Here is a 19,511-nt window from a genome sequence, read left to right on the forward strand (position 1 = left end):
ATTGACACTGGTGAAAACAATCAAGGCAATCAACGACAGAAAGCAAAACTACCAGACACATGAGGGAAGGAGAGTATTTCAAAATAAAACAGGAAATCAACTAGACACAAACCCAAAACCATTACAGTTAATGCAGTGGTACAACCGTTTTAAAGACTGAAGTTAAAGCAGCAATATGTTATAATAGTATTAATTAGTAGACAAGAATATGTTTTAATACAGTTAAACTCTCGGACATGGAATAATGTAGCGTGTAGTCTGTCTGTATTTGGACAATGGCACATTTACCATTTTGTCTTCTCTGTATTACAGCATATTGGATTTTAAGGTTAAACAATGAGTATGAGGTTAAAGTGATGATCTTCAGGTTAAATTGTTAAAGTGTTTACATCCATATCTGATGAACTGTATAAGAATTGTAACCTTTTTAGAAGATAGAATGTAATTAGACATTTTAACATAAACCTGTAACATATATTTGATATTGGGTGAGTTTTGGAAGTTTACATGACCCACAGAAATCAACAGACACTTGGTATCTTCTCTGCTGATGCTTGGCCCGGTCTGTACTGCAGCTTTTTGCCTTCAGTCTGGTCTTCAGAAAGTGAAATACATGATCGGTAGGACTGAGGTGAAATGACTGGCTTGGACAGTCAAAAACATTCAACTTTTTGGCCCTAAAACTATTTGGTTGTCTTGTCTGCATGTTTCATTGTCCCACTGCTGTGTCCTAAAATTGGGGGACTATGTATAAAAACAGATATGAATCACTAAAACACCCTAAAATACACTCAGTACTTTAACCTCATTGTCAATGTGTTGGAGGAGAGACAAAAAGGAAAAAATGCGTCACTCTCCAAACACACACTGCACTGCATGTTGCCCTTTAAAGAGCAATGACGACAGCGTGAATTGAAGAATCATTTGTCTTTCATTTAGCTGTCTTTTTTTCTCACTGTAAGAAAACCTTTGACTTTATCTTAATTCAGGCCACTAAGATTTGCATGAACACTTCCTCCTGATCTGTACGCATCTTCTCCATGGAACAAGCTAGTTCCCTGACTCAATTACAAATTCATTGAAAGCGCCTGTCCATCATGCCTTGATCAGATTATCTTGTTGTCAGGCTGCTCACTCACTCATATCATAATATTACAGAGGGAAGCCTATGGAATTACAGTGCCATCTATCACAGCCTACTCCACGGTCCATATACCCTGAATGACAGACTACCGTTGCATGCCGGATGCTTGACTCGTCTTATTGAGAATATAGAATACAGGCAAGCTATGCAAAGTTCTCACAGCCAGGAATGGATGTTGGCCATTCATATGCCAGTTAATGTGCACACGCAGAGCATGCACTGCAGAAATATGCAGATTGGGAGAGAGGGACAGAAAGGAGAAACAGAGAGAGATAGAGCAGGAGCCACATGAGCTGACCTTTGGGTTATAATGGGCTATGAATATGTGTGTGCACATAATGAGATTTACAAATTGTTGCAAATACCCGGTCTGGGATTTTGTTCAAGATGTTTGATGCCTCAACATGTTCCATGGGCCTTCACTAAATTAACAAAATGTCTCTTTGGGCATTTCGTCTGCCCACACCGAACTGGGCTTATTACCAAATACTGTAACATTCTGCTTACTTTAGGATTTATGGCAGATTTTACCATAAGTATTATCAAAGTAAGTTTGAAAGTTTGAAAATCTTTGAAGCAACTTTCAGCAAGCAAGAAAACTGATGGTTGGGACAAAATTACATGTCACTGCAGCTAATTTACCTGTCAACATATTCATGAGAAAATTCCATATGTTGCATTTGTGCATGGCTGAACTAAACTAAAACTAATCTATCAAAGAGTTGGGTCAAAATGCCCAATTATAGTCCTTGAACTTTGTGTGTGTGTGCCCTGCCATTGTTGTGTCAAAGTCTGTTTGCATCTTGGTTTGTCTTTCCCCTTACATTAACCTAAACCCAACCTTAGCCGTAACCCAAACCAGTCATCTATGAGGCGTAACCATAACCCAACCTGAGCCCTAATCTTATCCATGGAGGGCAGCGCTACAGGAAACACTATTCAAAGGGGAAACAGAGCCTGACCTGGGAAATTCTGAAACATATATATGTTGTTCAGTATCTTTGTTCATGTGGTGATAGAGTTGTATTGTATATAGAATATTGTTTGACCAATGTTTTGTTTTGTTAACTTTAAGTTGTATTTGTTATTGTTTGTACTGAGGTTAATCAATTAAAAAGATCATTCTGGTTTATTACGACTTGGGTCTTATTTTTGTAGTTTTGGTCAGCATTTCTATTCTATATAATAACATTGTACTCACCAAAGAAATCGGGATCTGGAAACATGGTGACATACATCAAACGGGGCAACAATTATGGGTGGTCAGATAATTAGAGACGATGTGAACAAATAAATAGTTTAACCATATTATCTAATCTGCTTATTTGGAGGTGAAGCCAAAAAGTGAGCACACCTGAAATGTCAGTAGTAATTCCCTATTGCACAGGAAAAGTGTGTGCACATAGCTACAGTAAGACGTTTGGATAAAACCTTTTGCTGTGTTTGTTGGGGGTTTGTTTAAAACTGATTTGATTGTCTGATTGATTTTGTTGTAGCAATGTCACCACATTCCCCTTAGCAATTAACTTGTTGAGCACAATGTCATCATTATCAATATGAATGTTGGCCAACTACTGTAGATTGTGTGAAACTGGAACTATGTCCTGAAGATCAGTACAAGCTGCATTTAAAACAGTTAATTTACATAATTTACTTATAAACTGGGGTTTTGATGTATGTTTTTTTGTGTTTATCCTCTCACTTGTTGCGGCAGTAGAGGGCCATACACAGGGTTCCCAGGAGGCTGATCGCCATGGCGATGGATGTGATTGACAGCACCTGTCTCTTGTACACCTCTTTGCTCTCTGTAGGGGAAAAAACAAACAGAGGAAGGAGCCACATTAATGTCTGAATAACACAGTCTTTGGACATAAAGTCATAGATCACTTACACATCTATCAGCGTGTGTGTAGGAGAGCCATAGAGGAAGGTAAAGATATGGCTTTTTGTGAAAATGTGTGAGTTCGCATAGATGTGTGTATATCTGCCAAGATCCCACAGCCAATATTCACAGAGACAGAGTTAATACTAAATTAATACTATACAGAAATCTCACCATAACACATAATTAAACATGGTTTTGAGGTTTGTACTTACCCACTTTTCATTTCTAATATCGTTGTTTGCAGCACCAAGACAGCCATTTCAAATCATCAAACAACCAGTTGCGGTGCAACAGCTCTCTGTGGCTTTTTTATATGCCTTGCAGATTCTTTCCTGTATAAGTGTAATTACTTTTGTGATAAATAAACTAAAACTGAAATAATATAACAACACAAAACCCATTTACAATACTCAAACACCTATTTACGATTCTCCAGCAACACCTGCTATTCTTAGTTACTGCACAGCCTTTCAGATTATTTTATCAGCTCTACCGCATCGAGTAATGGTCTAATAGACGCGACTGCTTTTGAAATAGATGCCACATGTAATGGAGCTTGAATACATGGAGACAAGGAGAGTTATGGCGTGGACGGACGCCATTAGTGGAGAAAAATGGAAGCTGTCGTGTTTGCTACGAACAAGTAAATCATAGTTGCCTTCAGATATATTAATAGGCAATCAATCAAGTTTTATTTAGCGAGGCTCAGACCTTGGAAAAGCACGAAGATGACACAAGGTGTTGCAATTTTACATTGAGGTGATTGAGACAAATTTTTACTGCGGATTGGTTTGAATGGCCACTTTAGTACAAAAAAGATAAAGTCCTTTACAGCTGCTTCCTCAGTGCGTAAGCTCAGAAAATCACTGCTGGGAGCTGCAGAACACAATCACAACCTTCTTAGCTACAGAGCATCACAACTGCAGCCACTGCGTCTTGCTCAAGGGCGTCCTAACAGCAGCCAATGAGGGAGAGTGTTACTAATTTACGACCACATCGATATTTTCAAGCCTGTCGGGGAATTCAAACCAGGGATCTCTCAGCACAAGCTTACTGCTGTAGCCTTTAAGCTACTGATGCCCACACTGATATTGTATAATGCAGTATGTCATACATAATCCTTGAAATAACTGATGTCACAGTTTATTAGTGAGTTGTCTTGTGAGTGCATCTTTTCCTCTCTTCTGCATTTCCTATTTCTCTCCCTCCATCTATGTCTAAGTTATGTTTGGGGCCAGCGTTGTTTTGATGCTGCTAATCAGCCTGAGTCATCACATTGGCTCATTGGCTATAATTATATCATTAGAGGGAGCTGAGGGCTATCCTATGGGAGCACACTGAGGTCAGTTGCTGGGAAGGCAGAGACACAGACAGGCAGAGCAGGAGAGAAAGACAGAGAGAGGGATGGGGGAATATAAAAAAGAGACATGAGGAGGAATGAGATAGGGAGGGGAGGCAGGATGTTGTAGAGATGCAGTGATCCCTGTTTTTCTCTCCTGATACAGATTTCTTTTAATGTAAATTCAGGGTATTGGCTGATACTGAGTACTGATCTGATACCGCTCCCCTTACCCTTTTTTGATTTAAAAAATGCCTGATGAAGGAACTTCTTTTCTATATTTTATGCTAACATTATGCAGGAGTCCTTAAATTTCACTCAACTTACTGTAAATAGTGTTTTGCGTCCTCTGATTTGCCTACATTTTTCAAACTTCACAGCCCCAGCTTTTTTAGACTCCAAGCTCAGGCCGAGATAACCCTAATCCACCAGGGTTAATTTCTCAGACTCAGAGAGCTCTCTCCAAAGCCACACATGCCGCAATATACAACTGTTTGACGTCATGTTCATTTTTGAGTTTAGAGATAGTAGTTTGACTGAATAATCTTAATTTAAGGTCCATTTGCCTTTGGGATATATGAATGTATTCATGGGGACTACATGTTTTGTTTTTGAGTTTATCTGTATGTTGTTGTGTTTGTTCTGATGCTGAACTGGCTGTGAAAACAAATCTCCCTCTGGGACAATGAAGTCTAATCTAATCTAATCATTCACTAGCTTTTTCTAGAGATTTCAACTGCATCTCTCAGTAGATAACATAGGCAACATGTGTTTTCTATCACCTGTTATCAAGTGTCTGAAGTTCAACACAGTACTTAGGTCACATGATTAATGAGCGACCTCCATGACAATTGAACAAACAGCATCCACTGATGAAGTGGTTGAAAGGTCTGGCAAAAGCAAACAAGTGGAGCTTGAGTTAAGATTATGTTGTCAAATTATTATAAGTGTTTTCACAGGATGAATGATTGATGAATGATGATGAACAGACAACTTTGTGGAGTTCCCCTTTAACTATACGAAAAGACATTACGTTATGTTATAATTTCAACCTGATAGTGACAAAGAAACAGTACTGTGAATTGGTCATGTCTGGCTGTAACAGTATCAGCACTGATAATGACAGCATCGGTTGTTTCAACAAATGCCCAAAAGCTACACATGTTTATCTTCAAGACAGGAGAGACAGCTGTTTGCTTTCTGTTTCCTATCTACAGTCAATGTACATTTCTTTTAACCATGACCTGAATCGTTCCCTAATCTTAAGCAAGTAGGTGTTTTACCCAAAACCACCATCTTTCTGTCACCCTAAACAAATCCTTTTTTTGTGCCTAAACCATAGACTGTATAAAACATGGACATGTGTGTGAGCAAATGAAGCCTGGTCGCTGAACCACCTAGCGGCAAACCACCTGATAGGGCACTCACATATCACTCAAAGTGGCCATGTCCTTAATTATGCATATCTTAAAGCCTTAATTTAATTTAAATGGGTGAGTTATAAAAAAAATTCACCCCCCTGACATTGTCATGAAGGGGGACATCAGCTATAGAGACCAAAACCGTTTTTTTTGTACCAGGCTGTAAACATGTTTGTTTCTGCTGTGAAGTTGGGCATTTTAACATGGGGCTCTATGGGAAGTGACTCACTTTTGGAGCCAGCCTCAGTGGCCATTAAGTTTGTGGCACTTGGCGTTTAATTTTTCAGGCTCGGAGGTTGCCGCTTGGCCTAGTGTGTCCGATGAGAAAATTGTTTTAGTTTTGCAGCAGTTTTGGAAGGCATTGACAGATGATTCATCCCGCCGATAAGGGCATCAGATCAGAAAACTCTTATATGTGTGGTTCTGGAAGGTAGATACAAACAACAAGTTTTGTTATTTCATTTGGCAGCCTAGTATCAGAGTGGTGCTCTAGTGTAAGGGGTAAGGTCATGGAAGAAAGAGTTGAAGGTGAGGAGTTGAGATAGAAAGTTTTCTTCCACGTTTTTAAGTGCAATTTTCATTTGTGCCAGAAAAGGAAACGAAATGCTTCACAAAAGTGTTTTTATGGTTAGATGAGGTGGAAAAGATGCTACTTTGACAATGTGAACAAAAGGTGATGGAAACAGATTTTTAAAAAAATTTAAAGATGATGCTGGGGATTCAGCTGGAAGACAGGGACAAGGATTGACCAAAAAAAAAGGTGAAATTCTAACTTGGGATGACTTTATCTTGTCCTGTCTGCACTACTGATCTGAGTGAGATTGTCATGTGTAGGCACCCAAATATATGTGTTAGTTCACATGCACACACAAACAGATGTTTACTACACTAGAGTTAGGGAGGAAAAGGTTCAGTATATCACATACAGTCAGACTTATGTTATACAGTATATGCATGCAGCATGCTTGGTGTGAGACCAATCATAAATACAGTATATCACCAAGGTCAAGAAATGCATCAACCTCCCTCCTACCCTCACATGTCCTTGTTTGGACACACCTACTGTTTGCACAAACACACTCTCTTGATGTGAATAAATCATATTCCATCTGTGGGGCCGTGAGGTCACATCTTCTATTTATTTCCACTTCAAACCTCCAGTTCTGCCCTGCAGATCCCTGCTAGTCGCTTATTTACAGCAACATTATAGAAAAATATGATTAATATTTTTCACTAAAGGTGGTAGCAGCAGTGTTATAGAGGTGTTGCTGTGACCTTTTGTACGTATGTAATCATATACATTCAGAATGTGTATACAGCAGCCATGTTTCTATACAGGTCAGATGGCAAGAAAGAGAGAAATCAATAAGCAATGGAGTAAGTGGTGAAATAAGCGTGCCTTATATACAATAAAGATGAAAATCACCTTTATTGTATTAGTTAAGCCTTTATTGTCTTCAGTGTGCTATTTGTGCTATGTTAATGGGTCAGTTCAACCATATTTCAAAGAAAGAAGCATCTTGCAGATAGTTTTGGTTTTATTTTGTTCAGATTTGTCTGTCTCCTAGATTTCTGCACCCACCTCAATTCAGTGAAAGTGAATGGAAATGTTTTTGCTCAAATAACTGAAAAACAATATCCAGGTTACTCAGGATAATCTACAGACCTCACCGGTTGCTGTTTTCTTAGGAACTACTTTCTTCTGAAGATTGACTGTAACTGTATTGGGATGGCAGTAGAACCCTAACCCTATCTCAAAACCCGGCCAAATAAAACCTCAACTTTCTGCATAGCTAGATACATCTGAAAAATTGAGAAAATATGTACATCTCATTTTGGGTGAACTGACCCTTTAATCTACTATGCAATTTTCTCAAAGCCTTGGTTTTTAGAAGGAGGTTGTATCGTAATTTATTACTACAAACACAGGAATCCCTAGCTCTCTGTCATCATAAAAAATACAAACACTTTCAAACAATTACAGTACACATAGTTGGTGACAGCACAGACACAGACAGTTACACACAGACATAAACAGAGGTGACCAAAGTCTGGCGACAGGCTGAGGTGGCATTTTGACTCTGAGCCCTGGTGAGAGATTAAGACTGAATGGTGGGGCTCATGACATATAAACAGAAACAAAGGACACAAACATGCACTTGGCAGTGCTCCAGCACATTGGTCTCCGTCATTAGCAGATTTTTCTGTATCTGAGTGTGTGATCTCGACCCTCATGTTTGGGCTCTGACATTCTAACGTTGTTCCATTAGGCTTGACTGGGTTGCACTCAGTAATATCTTGTGCATCAACAAATCTCACAAATGATTTTTCACATTAGGATATGTGATATCTTACCCTTATTAAAAACATAGGCAGTGCCAGGTTTGTGAGTCATTGAAGGATTTTTATCTAATGTTGTGGACATATGGACGAGTCAGACTGCTGGCAGGCACTGACACTGTCAAGGTCTGTTGCAGATATTAGGTTAAGCTTTATTAAATTGTGTTGCATTTGTACAATTATAAATTAAACTGTGGCCTCTAGTTTGAGGGCAGTGAAGTTTAATGTTTAGTGGCAGCACATTGGAATTGGTTCAAGGTTGACACAGTGGCAGAATTCAGATGAATGATGGTAAAGGACTTAAACGGTTAGTTTTGGCTGACTGCTACACAAACAATCACAGTAGCATACAAGCTACTGATAGTTAGAACCTTAATTACAAAATGTTAGGCAGCACATGATGCTAAAATACGAGAAGTTTTCTTGACAAATTCGTAATCAGTAACCTGTAGCCATTGCACACCCTGCTGACTGTCATTTGGTTTCATCCAGCAGCAAAAGAGATTGAAACAAAATAAAAACCATCTTCAGGCCTTCATACGTTTTTCTACAGGGACATTGTCCGATTGTAGTGAATTACACTCACATTATGCAGACCTATTTTCTTATTTCATATTATTTATTGAATCATATTATTCTATTAGAGATATTATTCTATTAGAGATATTGAAAAGTATTCAATAGCTCGTCATATTATTCTCATATGGTATACTTTAAGTGTAAGGATGGCTGGATTTGGCTGTCATGGGCAGTAATGGTTAAGTAAATTGCACATTGTCAGCAGTTACTGTTGACCACCCTCAAACAATAGGCTTTTATCTCCTGAATGCAACATTATAGGCCAAACTGTGCCACACCCGGAACTGATGCCTGAGCTTGGGGTGAACCAGTGTGGACTCCTAGTGTGGGCTCTGCTCTGTATAGCATATGTTCCTGTCTGTGCCAAGAGCAGCTGAGATTGGGGAGAATGACATAACAAGTGCGAGGAGAGATCAGAGGACGCAGGCCGAGAGGGATGGGATTCTCCAGCGATTGCCTCACAGCCCTGAGCATTAGGCTTTTCATGTGCCATGCAGACTGCTGATGGGGGATAAAACCCTTTATTTATGCAGGTCTGCCGTGCTAGAGTAAGCATGCTCTCTTGGCTGGTCACGGTCCTTTCCTCTATTACTTGGATGGCTTTATTCGCCCATTTACATACTGAATATATTTAGGTGACTGGGGCTATTGTTTCAGCTGGTAATTTTCTTCTTACTTTCCTTCTGCAGTATCTTTATTTCTTTTCTTTTTCTTACGTATTCTCTCTTGCTCCATGGTGTGGAAGAGGTTATCCACACCTTCATTTTCTTCTGAGACTATTGTAACTTGTTATAAGTTGGTATTAGCCAGCAGTTACAGTGCTGCTGCTCAGCTTCTCACTGGCACCAAATAGAAAGACAACATCACCCCTGTGCTGACTTATCTTTACCAGCTATTCTCGTTTACGTATGAGGCCGTATGGTCGTATGAGGGCCCAAGAATCGTAATCTCTGTAATTTTGTAAAACTGTAAAACTAATAGAAATGTTAAACCCCTCTTAGGTTTGTTAAAAATTCACCAAAATTGGTGTACAATATCTCTAGACCTGGAAAAGTAACACTACTATCATACACCTGTTATTCTACACCTATGTGCACAGAAAGTACTACATTTTAAGTTTCTGGCAGCAGCAGTACCAGTTTATTTAAAAAGAACAAAGCTGTACCTCCAGGAATTCAGAACTCATTGACAGAAAAAAACCAAACAGAAATTGTGATGCTGTTTGATTGAAAAGTGATCTCTGGGAAGACTGTAGCGTGATTTGCCGCTTGCCACTCTGCTTTACATCTGTCTGTCTTTCTTCCCTCTTGTTACTCATCTCCTTGCTCTTCTTTGACATTGAGCAGCACAGGCGGAATATTTTGTAGTCATGATGCATTTCAGTTCCTAAGTTGTCAAAGTCAAGCAAAGAGAAATTAAAACTTTTTCTACCTTACCTCCACATGTAAGAGACAACTGAATGACATGAATGTTACTAACTCCTATCACTGCCACCAAGATATATGTAAAACGCAAACACAAATGTGTCTGCCTAGCGCCATTCATTTTCGCTCCAGTTTGCCAAAATGCCTCCTTCCTTCACAAACACAACTTAAATTGTCTGGATGGAAAATGAAAATCAACATGACTTAAAATCCATCTCTCACCCCAAAAATAGCTGCCTGCAACACTTTGCTCTTACACTGATTTACAACCAGGTGGAGCATCTTCCAGTCAGAGCTCAGTGATCTCTGATGGAAAGGAAATATTGATGCTCACATGAATGACTGCCTAGATACAGTGAAATTTTCTCATCTTTTTGCAGAGCAATATAAAAAATGTATAAAGAGTATGGCAGGATCCCAGAATTCTTGAATATATTCTCTGTTTCATTAAGCCTTGGGTGGGTGATGTCCTGGGTGGAGAGATCTCAACCTTCAGACACGTCTTTTCTAATTTTAACCTCAGAAACTGACTCTGTTGGAAGGGGGTGGTTCATTCTCTATAAATCATGCATAGGGCTATGGGTTGTCTGTGGAAAATAACTACCATGGGATTAGACTGAATATTTTGTTTAAACCCAATATCAAAATAGTGTATACTCATGCAGAATGCCTTAGTATCTACACTTAGTATTAAGTACACCTGTACAGTCTACTGCAATCTAATACACCTGGTCATAAAATGTACTTTTATGATGCCTATAATGTTCAGTTTTGGTTGACACTATCATAGAGGTGTTAATTAAATTATATGTTTTAGCACTGAGGTCATAGTTAGTGGTGGTGTTGTACTGCATTACATTCAGAGGTGTTACTAATATTCAGCCCCCCTTATGTACTGTAAGTAACACCTCTGAATATAACGTAGTCCAGTACAACACCACCTTCAACTATGACCTCAAACTGCGATTGGTGCTTACAACATAGACTTGGGTAATAATTTTACCATTTGACTTTGTCTCTTCCAAATAAGTTTGGCTAACTTGGTGGTTGCTAACCTGTCTTGATTCTTGTGTTTCTTGCCCCATCTGACTTCTTTTTAGCAATACTGCCCTGTTCTCAGATCTCAACAATTAACATTATCAGGAATAGCCAAAACTATCAAAATAAGAATCAAATTCTCATAAACCAGAATTATCCTTTAAAAGCTCAGTTTACAAAAGAAATGGAGCACTGCATTGGTTCAAGTTGAGCACTGAAGTCACCCTTGCATTAGCTGTAATAACAGCTTTATTCATGCTTCACCATCAGCGACTCATTTATCAATTGATTGGCTACCAGCTGACTAGTATTCATACAGGCGTAGACAGTGGACTTTACTACTGACTATTCTGCTGATACGCCAATGCCATTTGCTGCTGCAGCTCCAGTCGCCACCCCAACATCTTTCTTGAGTGATGAGCATTTGGTTTTGTTGACTTTATGATTTAATGTTCATGTCTGTGTTTATTTAAGGGGAATTAGTTCTCCCAGCAAAATCCTTGTTGCAGCTCTGATTCTTTGAGAGCTACCTCAAGGAGCTGAGCCTTTTACGGCAAATCTATCTGTTTCATTTGATATAAATGGTCAGTTCCTTACGTAGGTGTCTCTGACTGAAATAATATCAATCTGTGGATGAGGGGTCTTCCCAAATAATGATATGGCATGAGTTGCTATAAACAGAAACAGGATGTTTTGGCAAGGAACAATGAAGAAAAACACTATATTGATTTTAATGAAGGCTTGTTTTTTTTCCACAAGTAACCTACTTTGTACAATATGTATTTACTTAATTGTATTAATAACAAAAGGAGTTTCAGTGGATTGGTATGTAAGTCTTATATTTTTTCAGCTTCCAAAGCCACAGACATTGACAAACCAGAGTTGAGTGTGGGAGGTGCTTATCTATCTGTGCACTGCTTAACACAATGCTGGAGAAGACATTGGCAGGACTAGAGACGTTAGCTAGGCAAAGAAAATGTGGCAGCCTGAACAATGTTGCTGAGGCATAAAACCTCTCAGTGAATATAAATGGGAAAACCTGCAAGATAGCTCTGTGGAAAAGATCATCTGTCACTGCCAAGTTTGCATAGTCTCAGCAAGTTTTCTGAAAAAAGCTTTTGTTCGTTTTCGCTGCAAATGCAGTGTTCGTGCAGCAGAAAAAGAAGCATGGTACTGCTTGTTCCAGTGAAATTTTACTTTGAGAATGTAGAAGTAGGAATGTCAAACCAGGGGGAGGCCATTTACCCAGATGATCCATTGCTTCTCCAACCTGTCCGTGTGGAAAGGGCCCAAATTGTACCGACTGGGAGAGTGAGGGGCTCTGGTTAACAACAAGCTTCCATGTCGTTAACTAGCGCTCCTCAGCTGTGATACACGACACAGAGCCTGCGAGGAGAGCCAAGAACAGGAGAGGGGAGCTTGGCAACGATGAGGAGGAGCCGCTGGCATCCACCCTGCACAGCCTCGCAGGCATGTGCATGGAAAACACACAAACATTCAACACACAATCATTGGAAGAATCTCATCTAAATCGCACAAGTAAAAACTAAGGACTTCAGAAACACACTTTTGAACATGTGCCATGCATGTGCACACATACACACATGTACTAATGAGGATTACACTTGGTAACAGTGCCAGCATCATAAAAACTCCCTCACTGTACCCTGCCTTCATCTCTGTTCTCACTGTTTCCAAGGATACTGCGGCACATTGATATTCTGAAGGGACACTTCATAAGCAATTGTGAGAGAAAGAGAGGGAAAGAAAGCATAAAGATAGAGATGGCACAGAAAGTAAATACATGTGTAGAAAGAGTAGAGAGAGATAAAGACAGTGGCTGATATTTCAAAGAAATGCTGTACAGCTGTACATTTGTCTTCACCACAGCTTTGTTGTTTCCATGACAAATTATATAATGATGCCATATGTGATTTGGCATGTCTGCGTGTGCCATGGGTGTCATGAAAGATGCATGTGCTGTATGTAAGCAATCACAAAGCATGATGTTGATCTAAGTTGAAGCCCTGTTATGTTTACAGTCGTGACTCATGCAGTTGCAAAGACAAGAAAAGCTTCCTTACCCATAAACTCGATGCCCAAGTGATCTGTTGTTTCAGGCAGCAGGGAAGAGAAGGGGAGGGAGGGGGAAAGGGAGAGAGACAGAGAGAGGGAGACAAAATGAACTTATTATTAAGAATAGTATGCATTAGCATTGTGTCACTGTATAGCCAGATCATTACTGACTTCATGTAAGCTGCTATGTCAGTATTTTATCAGTTGTCACATGGAGTCAGAAGGCACATGCTAGTGATGTTATAAGAAATGAAACACACGCACACACACACACACACACACTCCCACACAGTCCTGTTGAATCACATTCGCTAAGTGATAAACTCTTAATAGATAATAACTAATAATATTTTTTTTTACTTTAACCATTTAATGTTATAGAAAAATACAGTACTTAAGAGTACTGCACCGATTTAGCATTGCACTTCTATAACATTGTCAGACTCACGATAAACAGTCAAAAAGAGTATTAAAAAATTTCTGCTTCTTTTTTATTCCACACCTTCTTCTTCCTTGTCAAAACCTGGTGCCTACATTACCCACAACGCAACTCGAATGCTGACAGAAACTCAAGCTGGTCCTCACAAAGATATGAGTGTGCACACACACACACACACTTACACACAGATAAAAAAAAAGAACAAACAACGCACTGGCCTGTGTATCCTCAATGTCTGAACAGCATAAATGTGAGAGCTTGTGTGCATTCTACTGTGTAAAACATATTAAGGAAACGAGAGGTCGGAGGTCATTTTGGTTCCATAAACGGTTCGCATTTTGACACTGAAGCCGCAATTCCGTTTTTGTAGCAATTTTCCAGCCAAGCATATAGAGGGGTAGAGTGTAGCTGCTAGCTTTCTGCTGTTAAAAGAATCATCGAACACATGCAAAACTGAGCTTTGTAGTGCAACGTAGTGCAATTCCATTAATGCAAAAATTAAGACCTTTCAGATTAGACATTTTTTATTCTACTGTTCATATTTTATTGTTTTACTGTTTACTTTGGTTATATGCCCTGAGGCAATATGTGACCTTATGCTTTTAAAATACTGAATGAGTGAAATGTCTTGTCATTGTTTCATCCGTAAAAATCAGCATCTGCCTTGTGCAGCTATGAAGAGTCTGATCATTGCTACAATGACTTGGATTACAGGTGCTTCCCTGGGCTCTACAGGACTGGAAATATCTCTCTCACTGACTGTTAGAAAATAATCTAGAAGAAGTGCTGTCTGTGGTGTCACCGCTGGCTTTTACCACACTGACAGTGACTTTATCTCCTGAGTGGCTCTGCCCTACATCTTAGAGTAGGTGAGCTGGTCTTTTTAATGTGAAAAGCTCTGTCCAATCTGCCCCCAATCTTTTCGGGCAATGTTAGCACGGATGTAAGCGGATCATTTTTCACTTTACCAATGACCCAGAGACCTCTCTCCACTGCCGTCTCAATTTCTCCCTTCAAAAAGGCCTGCGATGGGGGACATGAGAAGATGAACAAGATAACCGCTGCTCTCACATGAAAGCTTTTGGAAAAATCTACATTTGGGTTTTGACAAATATTTGTCAACTATAGAGTTTGACTATAATCCTCAAAGAAAGTCCACAGTGCTGTATATTTATAACAATGTAGAATACACTGGATGAGATAAGTGGGTTAAATGCAAAAATTGGGACATGCAAATCATAACATTTCTCAAAACAATTAAACAAAATGAAGCAATATTTCACAAAGCAAACCAATAATACCAAGAGAGTAGAATTTCAGGAAAGACATTAGCAAGGCTAAAAACTGTGACATTCTGAAATGGCATTTGGCCTTTTATTTGATATGTACAATAAATAGCAGACTCCTGTGTGGACTAAATGAAGACAGTTTTTTTAAAATTACAGTCAGCAAAACAATGCTCAAAACCCAAAACCTTAATGACCATAATTTCCACGTGATGAGATGTGAGATGAGATGTGATTGAAAGCTCAGAAAGAAGCTTGTAATTGGGCCTTGAGTTTTATTTTATTTTGTTACATTTTTCCGAAATTTCAACCTCAAAACCTAAAGCCAAACTGAAAATATTAGCCAGCTTCATTGTTATGGAATTTTTCAAAAATATGAATTTATTGTAATGCTCCAAAGAAATTTTGCTGTGTTGTGCATCTGCCAGCCTAGTTGAAGAAACTTTATAAAAAAAAAAAATGAAATGACCATCCTTTATCTTCATTTGCCATCTGGTAGAAAGTTTTATTTAGAATGCTTAATAACAACACAAGTGAATATGTATTTTTAGCCTTGGTGACACCATTGACCTCTACAGAGCCAAAAGAAAATTACAGCGTGATCTATCCTTTGAAATTCTGCAGTTTTGCAGCCCTTTGGGTAGAGCTATAAGCGCTGCTACTGCCAAGGTTAGAAACTCAATTTCCCATGGAGCTCAATGAGTAGAGCCTAGCACTAAAGCTGCCAAGGTTAGGGATTTCATTTTCTGTGTAGCTTGGTCGGTAGAGCATATATCAGAACCAGCACTGTCAGGATATGAGCTTCAGGTCCCATTGGGGCCACCCATACTCAAGATGTATGCACTCCTGCTACTGTAAACCACATTAGATGGAAGGCCCCATGAAGTGTCATATGTTAAATATGCTCTGTGGAAACTGATGGCCTTTAGGTTGGCCGTCAGATACCACTGGAAATGCCATATCTGAATCCAAACCAGGCTGGAAACTTTCCAAAAATTGGGAGATACATTTTCACAAAAAATGATATTGTTTTCCTATAACAAAAGGCATAAAATGAGGAAGCTAGATTTCTGACTCAGAAATGATGTGGAGAAAAGCACAGTAATGATGTTGAGGTGAAAGAAAGGCATTAGCATTTGCCTCTGATAACCTGGGCTCAATTCCAAATTCGTACCAAAAATGTTTACTCTAAGAGTGGAACAAGTATTCAGATTCTTTACTTAAGTACAAGTACAGTGTAAAATACCCAAATACCTAAAGTCCTGCATTCGAAACTCACAGAACTTTATTCTGAAATGCTTGAGGAGATCCCAAAAGATACCAAATATAACAGAATTTCGGGGAAATTAGTATAAAGTGATGCACAAGACATCTAGAATAGTACCATTTGATGGAATGGCGCAGTCACAAAACATGGAGTCTTGCATTTGAATATTTGACTTTGTGTAAACATCATGACAAAGTAGCTGAAATCAAGAACAGCAAGAACATGTCGAGAATATATGTGATACTCATGCATTAAAGTGTGAGCAGCATTTTAATTTCGTACGGAGGTGGAGCTAATTTTAGCTACTTTAAATAATGTTGGGTAGTTCAATCTATTATCCTTTTTTATAAGATCATTGTAAGTCATATGTCATTATAGATCATTTACTTTTAAGTAGGATAAAATGGAAATAATGAGTATAAGCACTAGTTCTTGAGTAAATGTACTCAATTGCGTTACACTGCTGATTTTCATCTTCTTAAATATAACCAAAGCCTTTGCCTAACCTTGATTCGCTATTAAAGATGATGTTTTATAATGGCTGAATCTGCTGATTAAACTGAGAGTATAATGTGTAGAATTTATTCCAGTCCAGTGCTGTTAAAACTACTGTACACAATAGATCTGCTGTTTGTGGACATTGAACCTTACATAAATGGACTGTAAAGCACTTTGACATATCCTTGAAATTTCTTATCCTTCTCATTTGCAATCTTTTTGACACCATACAGTAATTCAGATGGAAGACCTAAGCAAACCTGGCATTTTATAGGAAAGTAGATACTACCCACTGTGTGTTTGTGTGTCTGCAGTCTGAAGCGGAGGCAGATGTGGGTGGCAGGGAGTCTGTAGCATGTCGCCCTACTTCCCCTCCCTGTGGACCCACACATGGTGACGAGGATATGCTGGATATCTGTGTGATGTGTGTGAGCTTCCTGCCTACTTCCACCTCTAGTGTGAGCCTCACAGTGAAAGACAGATTAGCTGACCTCCAGTGGGACGGACCCCCCCCCCCCGCTGATTTACAGACTACACTCATCTTAGTACGCTACTACATGTATCATTATTATTATTCTTTCACTAAGTTAAATTCTGGACTTTCAACAGTTAACTGGTTAATCTAGTAAATTCCTGACAGACAACTGGTTAAGTCATTTAGTTCTATTCCTGAGGAAAGGACATGAAATACACCTACACAAAAAAAGAGTGCATATTTTATTTATATATTTGTGACTGAAACATGGATGTGGTAAGCATCCAACGCTGACAGTCTATTCTTCTCTTGTGAAGGCTGTGGCCCTGGTTGGGGCCTTGCTGCTGTGCTCAAAAAATATTGAAACTGTGACCATATTGTGTGCAGTGAAAGTGAGAGAAAGAAAGAGATGGCAGCTTTTGAATAAAAACAGAAAAATCTAAATTAACTCTTTCAGGGGTACTAATCACCTTCTGATGAATGCAGACTGAAAGTGCTAATGCTGTCTGACAGAACCACAGTCATCAACATAATTGATTAGCCTATATAATTTTAATTGACAAATTGAGGCTGGTATCAGTGGGACTACCTTGAACTAATTTACATCTTATCCACCAATAAGGAAAATGTCAGCTCCATTGGTGATTATGTTTCTTTAGCATGATTAAATACATGTGGTGTGCCGCAGGGCTTAGTGCTCGACCTCATGATAGTCTGTTAGTTACAGTACTTTTGTCTTTTGTTTGTGTCGTACATACAAGTGCCCGGCCGATATGGGCTTATTAAACACCAAATAAACTGCTGCAGGGCTGAAACAACACTTTTTTAGAAAAGAACATAATTCACTGCATAAATTACACTGCAAACAAAGCACATTGTCTCCTATGCCAAACTTTATAAATACAATCTGCCACAAAAAAAGATCCCTTCCTAAAACACAACCCAAGTTTCATCCAACTAGAACAAATCGGCAGATACTGTATGTAGGAGATTATACCAAAAGTATAGCCCTTACATCTTCACATAAAGAGCAACAAAACCCAAAACAGACATTGTCTTCAGACTCTTGTAATTGGTATTTATTACTGACAAGATTAAAAAAGGCCAGTGACAGGAACTAGCACCCAGATGCAATGATGTCCGTCATTTATTATGTATTTATTTGTTGTGGGAGCTAATGACTAAACTGACTGCCTCCAGCGGCTAACTCAACAGTGGTGACTAGTGGACAGGTGAGGAATGGCAGAGTCGTGCAGGGGGAGGGAGACTGCGCAGGTAACATCATGACACACTTGGCATTGTGTTTGCATATGAGGAAAAAATTATATAATGATGGAAACTGCTGATCTGTATCATAATTAATTGATTAATTCATTCATTAATTCCATGATTTGAAAGGCTGCATATGAAAACTGATATGGGTAGGTACCTTATTCAAACTTAAAAAAAGAAAGAATTATGAAAATATTTAAATATGTAGGTACTATATTTTTAGTTTTTTGATATTGTCAGATATTTTTATAGTTGGGTTGATTCATTGCTGTTCTATATCAGTAAATATAATTATGTTTTTAACTGACTATAAAAATACTATTATTGTTGTAAGTTTAGTGTTCATGTTACTTTTCAGTTGCTTTTAGTCTGAAAGGTTTCTCTATGCTTTGCTTAATAGACTCAGCATCCAACTATTTCTGCTCAGTTCGTTCTTTGCGTGCTGCACTGTGTTGTCTTTGTTTAGATGATGTTTGTGTGTCTTCAAGGACACTGCAACACACACTAACACATAATCTTCATCTTTTTTACTTCTCTCTGTCAGATAAAAAATGAATTATTCTACAGATGGGCATAAGGGAGTGATTGCATCATGTTCACATCTCAGACTGACTGATAGCTTCGCTCTCCATGTGTGCAGAACAGAGAATACGCTACATGCTATTTCCAATTAGTGCTCAGCACTCTTTAGAGAGCGGGAAATAAATTGATATTTTGACAGATGGCAGCTCCTGAAGGAGTGGAGGGAAACTAAATGATCGCACTGCGTTGTCCACTGTAAAGCCTTGATGAAATTCAATATGGATAAGTCACACAATCATGTGATGCAACAGAGAGTCTGGGTTTCTCACTGTGGCCCTCTCTTGCTCTGTATTGCTAGATTTTGCAGGTGCATGCACATATCCATTGGGATCATAGCTTGTTTTTGTGCAGTGAAGCAAATGAAAATGTAACAGCAAGCATTATTATTATTATTATTATCAGCGCTAATAGTATTTGTATTTAGAAGTCATAACTGTAATATTAAT

At 38.8% G+C, this 19,511-nt stretch overlaps 1 protein-coding gene across 3 annotated transcripts in view; it reads right to left on the bottom strand.

The window, feature by feature from the left end:
* The window catches only part of LOC122884536 (pro-neuregulin-3, membrane-bound isoform), a 345,178-nt gene that overhangs the window by 24,791 nt on the left and 300,876 nt on the right, over positions 1 to 19,511 (bottom strand). For all 3 annotated transcript variants that reach the window (XM_044214564.1, XM_044214566.1, XM_044214565.1), the window contains 2 exons: positions 13,255 to 13,278; positions 2,847 to 2,949 (listed from right to left, as the gene is read on the bottom strand). In XM_044214564.1, coding sequence (XP_044070499.1) covers positions 2,847 to 2,949; positions 13,255 to 13,278 — 127 coding nt within the window. The remainder of the gene's footprint in view (positions 1 to 2,846; positions 2,950 to 13,254; positions 13,279 to 19,511) is intronic.

This window comes from Siniperca chuatsi, linkage group LG11 (assembly GCF_020085105.1).
Source record: "Siniperca chuatsi isolate FFG_IHB_CAS linkage group LG11, ASM2008510v1, whole genome shotgun sequence".
NCBI lineage: Eukaryota > Metazoa > Chordata > Actinopteri > Centrarchiformes > Sinipercidae > Siniperca > Siniperca chuatsi.